The sequence below is a fragment of the Erythrolamprus reginae genome, chromosome 1 (genome assembly GCF_031021105.1).
Source record: "Erythrolamprus reginae isolate rEryReg1 chromosome 1, rEryReg1.hap1, whole genome shotgun sequence".
Classification (NCBI taxonomy): domain Eukaryota; kingdom Metazoa; phylum Chordata; class Lepidosauria; order Squamata; family Dipsadidae; genus Erythrolamprus; species Erythrolamprus reginae.
Window position 1 is genome coordinate 296964707 of NC_091950.1, and position 14495 is coordinate 296979201.

The window sequence follows — 14495 nt, forward strand, 5'->3', positions numbered from 1 at the left end:
CAAGATGTAAATACTTTTTTATTTACTAATTTATTTACTAATTACATTGATCACCGTTTTACCACGTGCATGTCCTCTTTCCATCTTCTGAAAGGCCATGGGAACATCAGAAAATTCAAAGACTTGGTCAATAACTGGATGTATCTACATGGAAAAAAAATACTGTTATTGAAAACTGCCACCAATTTCGGTGTGTCTGTAATTGATCTGTAACACCTGCCTGTCTCGCAGAAGTGTCCCTGAATAATTAATAATAATAATAATAATAATAATAATTTATTAGATTTGTATGCCGCCCCTCTCCGAAGCTTTCAAAAGCCTTTCAACAGACCTCTAGCAAGGAAACAAATTCTCAAATGATTGATTATGTATTGTTGCACATGAAACTAATTACAAAAGCAATACTGCAGATCAGGGGTTTCTAAGCTTGGCAACTTTAAGAGTTGTGGACTTCAACTCCCAGAATTCCTCAGAATTCGGGGAGTTGAAGTCCACAAGTCTTAAAGCTGTCAAGGTTGGAGACCCCTGCTACCTTATATGATGTAGAAAAGTATAAGCAACAAAAACTAAATATACTTTCAATGCCCTCCCTCGTCCCACCAGTTTTAAGGAAGTTCTTTACTGGGAATATGTTATCCAAGCAAGTACATGTTTTATAGAATAAATGCTGAGCAACTGTTCACCCCCACCCCCCACATACATACATACAAACATATTAGAATTAATTCCCATCATATTTTTGCAGTTATTTTTTTTCAGCCTAGATAAAGCAAATAAATAACTGATGAAAAAGAGGGCAAATACAAGATGCCATCTCTTGCCAGGATAAGGTTCTTCATAAAAATCACCTCTCCTTACTAGGATCTACTTCAAGAGTGATTTCATTCAGAATAATGAAATACTTTTTCGTTCCTTATTTACAATAGAACAAGACATTGAAATACCTAAAATTAGTACAGAAGAAAAGTTTAAAAAATTAAAGAAGAGCTAAAAAGATTGAAGAAGCCACCAAAATGATGATTTCTAATTCCTAAGCTCCTATTTTTACAAGTACAAAAAGAACTTGCAACATTCTTAAATGTTCCAGTTTGTGAATTTTGTAAAATAACTCAGGATTTCACCCTGTATTTTTTTCCCTTTGGAAGCTACGCTATCATACTACTAATGTATAAATAATGCGATTTTTAAAAATATGTAATTCTCAGGATTGCTCTCTAGAGGGCACAATTTTACTACTTGATGCCCATAACATCTTTTTTTTAAAAGAAGCAAGTTGCTTTCAGCTTAAATAGATTTTTGTTCAAGGCTATAGCAAACTACTCCCCTGTGCTATATTATTGCAGACCACTATCTAATTGGGTTTCTAGCCTTCAACATTGACAGGAAGTGTCATGACGGCTGAGACTGATGAGCACAGCACTTTGGTACATTAAGCCCTTTCTGGCTGGTTGATCCACACTCATTGTTTCAATAAACCTGAAAAGGGCTGATGGTGTAACCTAGTATAATAAGTCATTCACTGTTTACTCCAAACAGCCTGACTAAGACAAATATTTCTTTCGGTACACACAACCATGCAAGTCAGCAAGTGGTGATGTGACAGTAAAAGGAGATTAGCAAGACAATGAAAACACTATCTTTGTGTTACATTTACACACCATTCAAAAGAGACAAAAAAAAAACCCCTAAGAAGAAAACAAAAAGGTCAGAACACATCCTCTTCAACAGCCAACACCCAGATAAGCAGAGATTAACAACAGACAAATAATTAAACAGAAAACAATCGCCTAATCAAGGGACCACTCAGGGAACATACAAGCAGACAAGCAAGCAAACCAACGGAAAATAGCCTAATCAAGGAACTACCAAGGAAAACACCACACTGCCACCATAAGAACATAAGAAGACCCATGCTGAATCAGGCCAAAGCCCATCAAGTCCAGCATCCTGTGTCACACAGTGGCCCACCAATTGTCCATGGGGATCTTGAGCAGAAAGACAAGGCAAAACTCTCCCTTTCCGTCGACCCCCAACAAATAGAGGCAGCACATGGACATCCATTTCAATAACCATCAATACACTTGGCATCCATGAATCTGTCTAATCCTGCCTTGAAGCTATCCAGACTGACAGCTGTGACGACTGCTTCTGTAAGTGAATTCCATAAACCAACGACACTCTGGGTGAAGAAATATTTCCCTTTATTTGTCCTCATTTTCATACCTATGAGCTTTAGGGAGTGCCCCCTCGTCCTAATTTTGTGTGATAGAGGAAAGAATTTTTTTCTATCCACCTTTTCTATCCCATGCATGGTTTTATACACTTTGAACTATTATCTACATCGAACTATTATCCACACCAACTATTATCTGTATAATGAGAGAGCAAAGACTAGATTCACTAGCATGATCACGTTACCTAATCGGGTAATGAAATGTCTGCAAACAAATGACCAAACTCAGGAAGGACCAAGGCCTCCACAGCAGAAAGAGGTTGTATACATGTACAAAGAACTATTACTGAATTCTGACTACACATTTCTCCATTAGTGGTTCATCATTCATTAGTGTAATCATTCTACCTGTATATATTACTAGCAAACTGAATTCTTGTGTTGGTCATGCTCTAGGCAAAATAGCCATATCCTTATGTAGTAAGATTATCAAAATATTATCTATCACCAAGAAAATCTTCAGCTTTGTTCACCCACAAAAAATTGAGAAAATAAATCACAGTATTGTGGAAACTGGTTGCCTTTTTCTTCTTCTTTAGCTTGGAGTGTAACAGATACTTTTAGCAATTTGTGGTCTTTTCTACCATCAGCACCTCACCATGTCTTTTAATAGGGTCAATCTGATTTTTATACAGTCCATCTGGTGATGCCCATGTAGAAAGGTATCATTGCAAACAGCCTTAGTTCTGAAAAAATCGTTGATTTTTATGTTGCCATTAAACCTGCTTGCTTGAGTTTGTCAATGTTCACTGCAACATCAGAAATAAGAGTTATCAAGGGTTTCACATGTCCTTGTCCTATGACAAGGCAAGAGGAAGACAAATCCAAGATGGCCTGTGACCAAGAATAAGCAAACAGATGTGTTTGTTTCAGGAAGCAACTTAGTTCGATTCTGGTTGGGGTAACTCTGTTCTGACTCTTGTTGTGTTTGGCCTTGCAAAGCCCCCTTGCCAATTAGGTCTTTGGCAGCATATCAAGAGATACAGATTGGTGCTTATCAGCCTTTGAAAGACTGGGGCAGACTTCTGTCAGACTAATTAATACTGTTTTGGACTTATTACGGCTGGGAATGAACATAATTCACAGCCCTTTAAATAAAAAGAGGTTTTTCAGGACTACATTTCTGTTTCATGATTTACCAGGAAGCCTAGGTCAGAACAAATACAACTTTGAGCATTACCCACCATTTTCAGGGAGACCACCAGGAATTACTTAGAAGTTCTGGGTCTCATTTTGGTAGGGAATCTGAGAAAATGTGGATTGGACGTAAAGATGTCTTTAAGAATGAATGCAAAAAAAGGATACAAAGATGAAGAAGTAGGAAACAAATTGGATATTGGAATAAGCCATGGAAACTGCCTAAAGAGGAGGCATCACATTGTCCTACTTCAAGCACATTATGCAAAGACCAAGCTTTCCGGAGAAGGATATAATAATAATAATAATAATAATAATAATAATAATAATAATAATAATAATAATAATAATAATAATAATAATTATTATTATTATTATTATTATTATTATTATTATTATTAGATTTATATGCCGCCCCTCTCCGCAAACTCGTGGCAGCTCACAACAATAATAATAACAATGTGACAATGTAATGCTAGCAAAAGGTGAAAAGAAGAGGGCAATGAACCCAGTTATACACTGCTCAAAAAAATAAAGGGAACACTTAGACAACACAATATAACTCCAAGTAAATCAAACTTCTGTAAAATCAAACTGTCCACTTGGGAAACAACACTGATTGACAATCAATTTCACATGCTGTTGTGCACATTCAACTTTGTACAAAACGAAGTATTCAATGAGAATATTTCATTCATTTAGATCTAGGATGTATTATTTGAGTGTTCCCTTTATTTTTTTGAGCAGTATACAATGGTGGCCCTGGGCCTATATATCAGGTTACGTATAGATTGCTATGAAGAAAATCTATTTATATGGTCTTAGTGGCACATAATAAATGTAAAAAATGCATTTGGATAAGAAAGTCAAATAAAGATCATTCTGCAGATAAGGAAGAATAAAATTGTGCGACATTAAAAGCCGTCCTTTGTGAAGACAACAAACAAAAGATTAAACAAATACTTTTATTCCTTGTTATTCTTATGACAAAAGAAAACTAGCCATCAACAAACATGCCAACCACATTTTTAATAGTAAGAGCATTCACCTGCTCTGGTCTTGCGCAAATGGATGACTTAGTCACACCCTTTCTCTTGTTCATATACAAAGGCAATGACAAGATCTTCCCAACTACAAAAGAAATGTGACACACCCATTTGGCCAAATTCTGTTTGTAATATTTCCTGGTTCACTCCCTGCCATGGACAGTTTCCTGGTTTTGCTTGAAAACAGCTACTTAGGTCCAATGAAGTATTGTCATTCTATAAATGGGTCATTCTTTATCAAGTGGACCAGGTGCAATTGAAGCCTTATTTGAAAAGAAACCATCACAAAAACAACATATATGATAGGAAAAAATGTGCTCTTTCTAATGAAACAAAAATGAAGATGATTGAAGGTAAGAAAACAGAGAGCAGTAGAAAAAAACTTGCTCTTTCTAATGAAGATGATTGAAGGTGATGAAACAGAGCTCTCTGTTTTCTCACCTTCAATCATCTTCATTTTTGTTTCATTAGAAAGAGCACTTTTTTTCTATCACATATGTTGTTTTTGTGATGGTTTCTTTTCAAATAAGGCTGCAAAAATAAGTCAAGTGGACACCTGATCCACTTGAAAAAGAATGGCCCAAATAATAAGAATCCATTAGGTTCTTTTTTCACTTTGTTGCAGGAAAAATTGTTAGATCTGCAAGTTTATACATGACAGGAAACAACCTTGACAGTGCATTATACAATCCACAACAACAGCAAACGCTTTATTGATAATTTTACCTGTATAATGATTACACTATCACATATTTACTAAATTTCTCCCTTAGACTATCCACGATTGACCTCTCCAGGTTCCTAAGAGGTCAATAAGGGGCGTACATAAGTGCACTAGTGTGCCTTTCGTCCCCTGTCCAATTGTCTCTCCTTATCTCATATATCCTATTTATTTATTTATTTATTTATTTATTGGATTTGTATGCCGCCCCTCTCCGCAGACTCGGGGCGGCTAACAACAGCAATAAAACAGTATATAACAAAATCCAATACTAAAAACAGTTAAAAACCCATTATATAAAAACCAATCATACATACAGACATACCATGCATAAAATTGTAAAGGCCTAGGGGGAAGTGTATCTCAGTTCCCCCATGCCTGGCGGCAGAGGTGGATTTTAAGCAGCTTTCGAAAGGCAAGGAGGGTGGGGGCAATTCTAATCTCTGGGGGGAGTTGGTTCCAGAGGGCCGGGGCCGCCACAGAGAAGGCTCTTCCTCTGGGTCCCGCCAAGCAACATTGTTTGGTTGACGGGACCCGGAGAAGACCCACTCTGTGGGACCTAACTGGTCGCTGTGATTCGTGCAGCAGAAGGCGGTCCCTGAGGTAATATATCTTTTCTTCCTTTCATATATCTTCCCCTCTATTTTTTTATCTTTTCTTCTATCCTTTTCTTTATGTATAATACTACATGTCTATTCTCTTCAATATGCATTGTATATTGGACAAAATAAATAAATGAAATTAAATAAATAAATAAATAGTTTGTATTTGGGAAATAACAGTAGGTGCTAATTTTACAAGCTCATTCCAAGGACCTCAGCTAGATAATATATAGCAAGCATTGTGAAATATAGCATGAACGCTATACAGTGTTACCTGTACTTAAGAACTTAATTCGTTCCGTGACCAGGTTCTTAAGTAGAAAAGCAATTTTTCCCATAGGAATCAATGTAAAAGCAAATAATGTGTGCAAGCCCATTAGGAAAGAAATAAAAGCTCGGAATTTGGGTGGGAGGAGGAGGAGGAAGAAGAGGAGGAGGACAGTCGCTGCCGAAGGAAGAAGGTGAGGTGAGGAGAATCAAAAAAATCCAAAACTTTAAGGCTTACAAAAAAAGAGGGACTCTGAGGCGGCAAGGAGGAGCACATACCTCCCATACACCCGGCGGGAGGCTGCCTCCCATACACTGCGCCAGAGAGAGAAACCCAGGGGGAGTGGCAGGAAACTGGCCGGGCTTTTCTGCCGTTCTCAAATTTCCTGGGAATTTTTTCCGGGCTCGGGTTCTTATGTAGAAAACGGTTCTTAAGAAGAGGCAGAAAAATCTTGAACACCTGGTTCTTATATAGAAAGGTTCGTAAGTAGAAACCTTCTTAGGTACCACTGTACCACTGTAATTCTATTCTTATCACATAAGCTGATTAACAGGAATTATGAAAACTAAAGAGTTAGCAGGGAGGACATAAAGGGCATAGAGAATAGCCTTGAAAGACAAGAGTGTTGTGACCAAAACCCAAAGCAATCAAATCACTTGGAACATACAATATAAATTTGTTAAGCATGCAAACAGCTACAGTGTCCATCGAGTTCCCAGCAAAGCATTGGTAGTTTGCTGAAGAAAAGCAGAATCTCAGTTTATACATCTTTCTTTCTTTCTTTCTTTCTTTCTTTCTTTCTTTCTTTCTTTCTTTCTTTCTTTTTTGTTTGTTTATTTGTTTGTTTATTTATTTATTTATTTATTTATTTATTTTTTATTGGATTTGTATGCCACCCGTCTCCAGAGACCCAATGACTTTGCCATTCAATAGTTTCGAAAACACACATACACACACAAAAGAAAAGGCAGACACAATGTAAATTACAACATGGTGTTGGAATGTGTTACATAAACCCCTCTGGGTGACTTTATTCAACTCTCACTAGGTCAGTATGCTAAGTATAGTATCTTCAGGTTATAGGTTTATTGAGTCAAATGTTCCCATCCGGTTCCTCCCTCTCCCATCACCACTCAGTCAATGAAGCTTGTTGCAAACAGAGGACTTTAAGAAGTTCACATGTATTGGGTGGGGGGGCCTCTTATAGGATTGGCAATTAATGCAGCTCATGTGTTATGGAGAACGGATATCTTATACCACTACAAGAGAAAAAGCTACTACCAAAGCAACAGTCAGATATTTGGCCTTGAATTCAAATCAAGAAAATAACTTGAGAACATATCTCAGAATTGCTTTAGATATTATTATTATTAGATTGGTATGCCGCTCCTCTTCGGAGACTCGGAGCAGCAGATAGGCAGATACATATAGAGATGTATATAGATATGCAGATAGGCAGATACATATAGATCAGTGATGGGGAACCTTTTTGGCACTGAGTAACCAAGCCAGAATGCACACGTGGTCTTCAAGTTTCAGGTGCTCCGACATGCAGGAAGACCAGCTGGCCAATGCGCATGCCGGAAACCAGAATAGTAGCTGGCAATGCCACACATAGAGGGCTCTGCATGTCACCTCTGGCACACATGCCATAGGTTCACCATCGCGGATATAGATGATGATGGATGGATGGATGGATGGATGGATGGATGGATGGATGGATAAGATGATTGGTAGATGATAGATGATGATGAGAGACAGACAGATGAGAGGAAAAGAGAGGTGGGGATGTTACAGTAAAATCTGTCCTTTTATGTGTTGGGTTTCTTTACCTGATCTTCTGCCAGGCCCAAAAACCATGAATGATTGGCTTTCTTCCAATAAATAGGGTGACTTTTGCCATCACACACATTAGTTTCATTTAATTCAATACCTTTCTTTAAATATACTTTGCATATTGTTTTTATGAAGTATTCAATAATAAAGGAAAAGAGAAGAATATTTCAAGGGGAAAAGATTGTCCAGAGACAGACAGACAGACAGACAGATTATAGATAGACAGACAGACAGACAGACAGACAGACAGACAGACAGACAGACAGATAGACAGACAGACGATAGATGGATGGATGGATGGATGGATGGATGGATGGATGGATGGAGAGATTTATTTATTTATTGGATTTGTATGCAGAGTAACGCAGGAGGACTAGATAAGATATAAGAATCTATGGTGGCAATTTAATGAACCAGATAAATGATGAAGACATGTTTGTATAAAACAGTAGTTTACTCTTCAGTGAAAAATATCTTCAGTCTTCTATATACTGGAAGTTTACATCAGTTATATTCAGCTTACTTACAAGTTGATATTCAACCAATCCAGGTTAGAAGTAGATACAAAAGCAATCCAGGTTTCTAGTAGATACCAAACTAATCCAGGTTTCTTCGTATCGCTATCTTAGTTCTACTCAATATTTAACTCATGCTAAAACTGCTCCAGCCAGCCAACTAACAAACACCGTCAACAGCAAACAACCACAAGGGAATGGTGATGTTGATCTGCATCTTATAATGCCCAGGCCCAATCAGATTGCAGTTCGTACCCAATAACTCATCATTAGCATGCTTACATTCTACCTTATATGGTACTACAATGAAATATCACCCAGGATTGCTAAGCCTGACAAAGATAAATACAATTGCTCCCTCCACCATGCAAAAAATAACTCCTAACCTGAGATGAAATTAAAAAAACCAAAACCTACATAAGCGAAGGCTTTCCCGGAGTATTTTATTTTATCCGGTTTGCATGCATTAACGCTCTTGAACTCTTCCTGACATCAAGATGAAGAGATTAACCTCAAGGAAACTAAAAAGCTAGAGGACCACACTCTGCCAATTACATCTTTTCTAGTAACATAGTACAGTGATACCTCATCTTACAAACTTAATTGGTTCCGGGACGAGGTTCTTAAGGTGAAAAGTTTGTAAGACGAAACAATGTTTCCCATAGGAATCAATGGAAAAATGATTAATGCGTGCAAGGCCAAAATTCACCCCTTTTGCCAGCTGAAGTGCCCGTTTTTGCGCTGCTAGGATTCCCCTGAGGCTCCCCTCCATGGGAAACCCCACCTCCGGACTTCCGTGTTTTTTGCTATGCTGCAGGGGAATCCCAGCATTGCAAAAACGTCTCGAGGTGGGGTTTCCCAGCGAAGGGAGCATCAGTGAAATCGCAGCATTGCAAAAACACCGAAGTCCTTGAAACCCCACCTCCGGACCTCTGTGTTTTTGCGATGCTGCAATTTCACTGATGCTCCCCTTGCTGGGAAACCCCACCTCCAGACAAAAACAGGTGCTTCGCTGGCAACAGAAGTCCGGAGGTAGGGCATCCCAGTGGCGGCGGCGGGTTTGTAAGGTGAAAATAGTTTGTAAGAAGAGGCAAAAAAATCTTAAACCCTGGGTTTGTATCTCGAAAAGTTTGTATGACGAGGCGTTTGTAAGACGAGGTATCACTGTACAAATATGGAAGATAAAACAATCCTCCCATCACTAGGAATATTCAGCAGAAAGTGCAACAGAGGGCGAGTTGCTTTCCTGATAAACTTAGCAGAAAGGCTTGAATCAAGACATCATGGGTTCATCAAATAACAAAAAGTGAAGTAGCCAGGTTAGACCTACCTTTCCTGCATTAACAAGAGTTGCAATCTCATCCAGATGAGGACCATTCGATGCAAAAAATGACCACCGGTAATGGATCCCATTATAAAGGTGCTGTGAAGGAAAGAAAGAAAATTAAGTACCAAAAAGTAAGTAAAAACCGCATAACCTTCCACAAACATTTCCGTGAGTTTGTCACATAAGCAAATGGCTGGGGGAGAAGCGAAAATACTTATTTTTTCCTAACTGACCTTCAAAACCTTTGTACCAATAGTGATGCCACTCCGTAGCATGCCATCAGCTACCCCAAGTCTGTCCATGTTCACTAAGAAGGGAGTCACCAAAGACACATATTTGGCCCCTGACCACTTTCTGAGAAGATTAGGAGCCCAATTTTCAGTAGATCCACCAACGTTATCGAGGATGAAATCAAACCTAAAAAGAAAAGACGCATGCACCAATTAATTTTCAAAAAGTGAGTGACTCAACATGACATGTATTTCCCCCCAATAGGAAACAATAGCACAAAACATCCTAGAAATAAATGTAATTTCTATAAGATATTTAAGAGGTCAGGAAGTACCGTATTTTTCAGATTATAAGACACACCTTTTTCCTCCTTAAAAGAGGCTGAAAATTCAGGTGCATCTTACCCTCTGAATGTAACTTTTTTCGAACCTTTTTCCCCCAGCCCTAACTACCATGTTTCCCCACTGTCTTATATTAATTTTTGCTCCAAAAATTGTGCTACATCTTATTTGCGGGGGGTGCCTTATATTTCTCAAATAAGACAAATTCACAGGCAGAAAAGCTGACACCCCCAAAGAAAGTGTAACGTATGGTACACTGATTACAGTACGGTACCTGTCAGTATGGCACCCCCACACACAAATGACGGCATTTATATTGTACAACAGTATACTCCCGCTATTGCAGCTTCCGGCCACCAAAGGAACTACAGTCTACGCACTGTAGTGGAGACTGTAATGGCGGTGAGACAGCAGCAGACTGTGTCTGCTGTACTGGACGGTACAAAGCGATGGAAGGGGCCAGCAGGGAACGCCACATTATTACGGTACCGCTATGAACAGCTTTGAATAGTACCGTATGTTTTTCCACCATACCGTATGTAAACTTGACTATGCCTTATTTTCGGGGGGTGCCTTATATTAGCAAATTCTGCAAAACCTCTGACATGCCTTACTTTCGGGGTACGTCTTATTTTCGGGGAAACAGGGTAGGTGCTAACAATCTTCCCAGCTCTTACCTTGCAGGTTCTTTCATTGTTACTCTTTGCGAAGAATGTTTTCCAAGCCCTAAGTCTTTGCAGGGTTTTTTTCATTGCTCTACTTGCTCCGAATGTTTCTTTCCAGCCCTAACCAGGTGGTAACGATGTTCCCAGCTCTTACCCGCTTGCAAGCTCTTTCATTGTTACTCTCTGTGAAGAATGTTTTCCAAGCCCTAAGTCTTCGTAGTTTTTTTTTCATTGCTCTACTTGCTCCAAATGTTTCTTTCCAGCCCTAACCAGGTGCTAATGGTTTTTCCAGCTCTTATTGGCTTGCAAGCTCTTTCATTGTTACTCTCTGCAAAGAATGTTTTCCAAGCCCTAAGTCTTTGTAGGGTTTTTTTCATTGCTCTATTTGCTCCGAATGTTTCTTTCCAGCCCTAACCAGGTGCTAACGATGTTCCCAGCTCTTACTCACTTGCAAGTTCTTTCATTGTTACTCTTTGCGAAGAATGTTTTCCAAGCCCTAAGTCTTTGCAGGGTTTTTTTCATTGCTCTACTTGCTCCGAATGTTTCTTTCCAGCCGTAACTAGGTGCTAACGATGTTCCCAGCTCTTACCCGCTTGCAAGCTCTTTCACTGTTACTCTCTGCGAAGAATGTTTTCCAGGCCCTAAGTCTTTGTAGTTTTTTTTCATTGCTCTACTTGCTCCGAATGTTTCTTTCCAGCCCTAACCAGGTGCCAATGATTTTTCCAACTCTTATTGGCTTGCGAGCTCTTTCATTGTTACTCTCTCTGAATAAAGTTTTTTTTAAAGCCCTAACCAGGGGATAAAATAATGTGCTGAAGCTGACCAGACTAAGGATGCTAGCCATATGAATATCTGGAAAACAGATTCTTTTCCCTATTTTCCTCCCCCAAAACTAAGGAGCGTCTTATACTCCAAAACCTTTTGAGGAGGGGTGGGCAACAATGGCAATTTTATGAACCGTGGACTTCAACCCTCCGAATTCTTGACCCCGACTTAGGAATTCTGGGAGTTGAAATCCACAGATTGTAAAGTTGTCATGGTTGCCCACTCCTGCCTTAGAGATAGGGGCTGAATGAAAATAAATTTCTAGTTTGTGGAAAGTAGCCATATTGATTTGCAAGATAAACATCTTCACAGAAAAAACAAGAAAGTCCAGTTGCCTCCTGAAAAAGCACCCTTGGGACAATCAGGTCCTGAATTATTTAAGATTAAGATTTAATTGGATTTGTATGCCAACCCTCTACACCCCTCTACGAATTTCTGCAGAATTTTAGCTATACAATTTGGGATGCACACCCTTGTGGGAGTAGGAATGGATTTCCAGTGGGAAAAAACCTGCAGACCAAAGGAACCAAGGTGACCTTGAGGACACAGATAAACCTCCAAACGCTTCAAGGACCCTCTAAAACAGTGGTTCTCAACATTTCTAACCCGTTAATACAGTTTCTCATGTTGTGGTGACCCCCAACCATAAGTCTAGTGCCAATTCTCCCAACAGAGCTTTAAGCTGATTGGCAGGGTAGTCAGAGGGACACCCCTACGGTAAACAGCTGATTGGTCAAGTTGTAAAAATACGTTCCAAGGCGCCAGAATAGAAGTTTTAGTTCCTAACACCATAGAAAACTTTTCCAATGGTCTTAGGCGACCTCTGTGAAACGGTCATTTCACGAGGGTCCCGACTCAAAGGGGTCCTGACTGCCAGGTTGAGAACCACTGCTCTAAAAGGATGCAAATGACCAGCTGTCTGCAAGGAATATAAATCCTTCCACTCCCCACTGTCCTGTCAGAGCTGAAGAAGCTTCTTGGATGAGAGACGAAATGTCTTCAAAGAAAGAACAAAAAGTTGTCACGGCTGCCAACTCCTGTCTTCAAGATAGGGGCTGAATGAAAATAAATTCCTAGTTTATGGAAAGTAGCCAGGTTGGATTCGCAAGATACCAGAAAGTAAACACCTTCAAAGAAAGAACCAGAAAGTCCAGTTGCCTCCTGAAAAAGCCCCTTTAGAACAACCATGAACTGGATGGCTGAGAATCTCTACACTTTCAGAAAGTAAACAACCAACTCGCCGTTTGGAAACTTTTTGCCGAGCGCATAATTTAAGTACATACTTGGGTAAATTTTTCAGCTGCTCTTCCACATTTCCCGATTTATAATCAATGACATCATCTGCTCCAAGACGTTTTACTAATTCGCTGGCATCCCGAGAACAAACTGCAGTGACGTGACCACCCCAAGCTTTTATTAACTAAGAGAAAAGGCAAAAAAAAAAAAAAGGAAGTCTACAATCACATGCACGACAATTATTCCACTCACTTCCTGTGAATGCTACACAACGTCCCTAGTTCTAAGTCCAGTTTACTTCAAGGACTGTTTTGTTTTGGAAATAACAATAACAATATACAGTGATACCTTGTCTTATGAACTTAATTGGTTCCGGGACGAGGTTTGCAAGGTGAAAAGTTAGTAAGACGAAACAATGTTTCCCATAGGAATCAATGGAAAAGCGATTAATACGTGCAAGTCCAATACTCACCCCTTTTGCCAGCCGAAGCACCCTTTTTTGCACTGCTGGGATTCCCCTGAGGCTCCCCTCCATGGGAAACCCCAACTCCAGACTTCCCTTGCCAGCCAAGCGCCCGTTTTTGCGCTGCTGGGATTTCCCTACTGGGAATCACCAGCAGCATCGCAAAAACATGGAAGTTCAGAGGTGGGGTTTCCCATGGAGGGGAGCCTCAGGGAAATCCCAGCAGCGCAAAAACGTGCACTTCGCTGGCAAAGGAAGTCCGGAGGTGGGGTTTCCCAGTGAGGGGAGCCTTCGGCTGGCAATGGAAGTTTGGAGGCAGGGTATCCCAGCGGCGGAAGCTTCGGTTCATAAGGTGAAAATACTTCGGAAGAGGCAAAAAAATCTTAAACCCCGGGTTTGTAGTTTGTATGATGATGGGTTCGTAAGGCGAGGTATTACTGTAGTTGGAAGGGACCTTGGAGGTCTTCTAGTCCAACCCTCTGCCTAGGCAGGGAGCTCTACACTATTTCAGACAGATGGTTATCCAAAATCTTCTTTAAAACTTCCAGTGTTGGAGCATTCACAACTTCTGGTGGCAGGTTGTTCCACTGATTAATTGTTCTGACTGTCAGGAATTTTCTTAGTTTTAAGTTGCTTCTCTCCTTTTTCAGCTTTCCACCCATTGCTTCTCGTTCTACACTCAGGCGCTTTGGAGAATAGGTTGACTCCTTCTTCCTTGTGGCAATCCCTGAGATATTGGAACACTGCTATCATGTCTCCTGGGTCCTTCCTTTCATTAAACTAGCCATGCCCAGTTCCTGCAACCGTTCTTTATATGTTTTAGCCTCTAGTCCCCTAATCATCTTTGTTGCTCTTCTCTGAACTTTTTCTAGAGTCTATGCTGTAGGGGTAAATACTGTAGGGATATTTGGCAGGGGCGCATTTTCCAGTTTTTCATCCTTAACATTTCACCCACCACACATCAGAATGGGAAAGACTTAACTTGTTAACTGTCCGTTTTGGATTTTTTTCCCCCCAAGCTTGCAAACTTAAGAGCCGGGGTGGCGCAG

General features: G+C 39.9%; 1 protein-coding gene across 1 annotated transcript in view; it reads right to left on the reverse strand.

The window, feature by feature from the left end:
- RTN4IP1 (reticulon 4 interacting protein 1) overlaps positions 1 to 14495 on the reverse strand; it is a 25415-nt gene continuing 10920 nt past the window's right edge. Inside the window, exons 6-9 of the mRNA XM_070733286.1 lie at positions 13031 to 13167; positions 9919 to 10102; positions 9689 to 9781; positions 1 to 144 (exon numbers count right to left, since the gene is read on the reverse strand). Of these exons, the coding sequence (XP_070589387.1) occupies positions 31 to 144; positions 9689 to 9781; positions 9919 to 10102; positions 13031 to 13167 (528 nt within the window). The 3' untranslated portion in view covers positions 1 to 30. The remainder of the gene's footprint in view (positions 145 to 9688; positions 9782 to 9918; positions 10103 to 13030; positions 13168 to 14495) is intronic.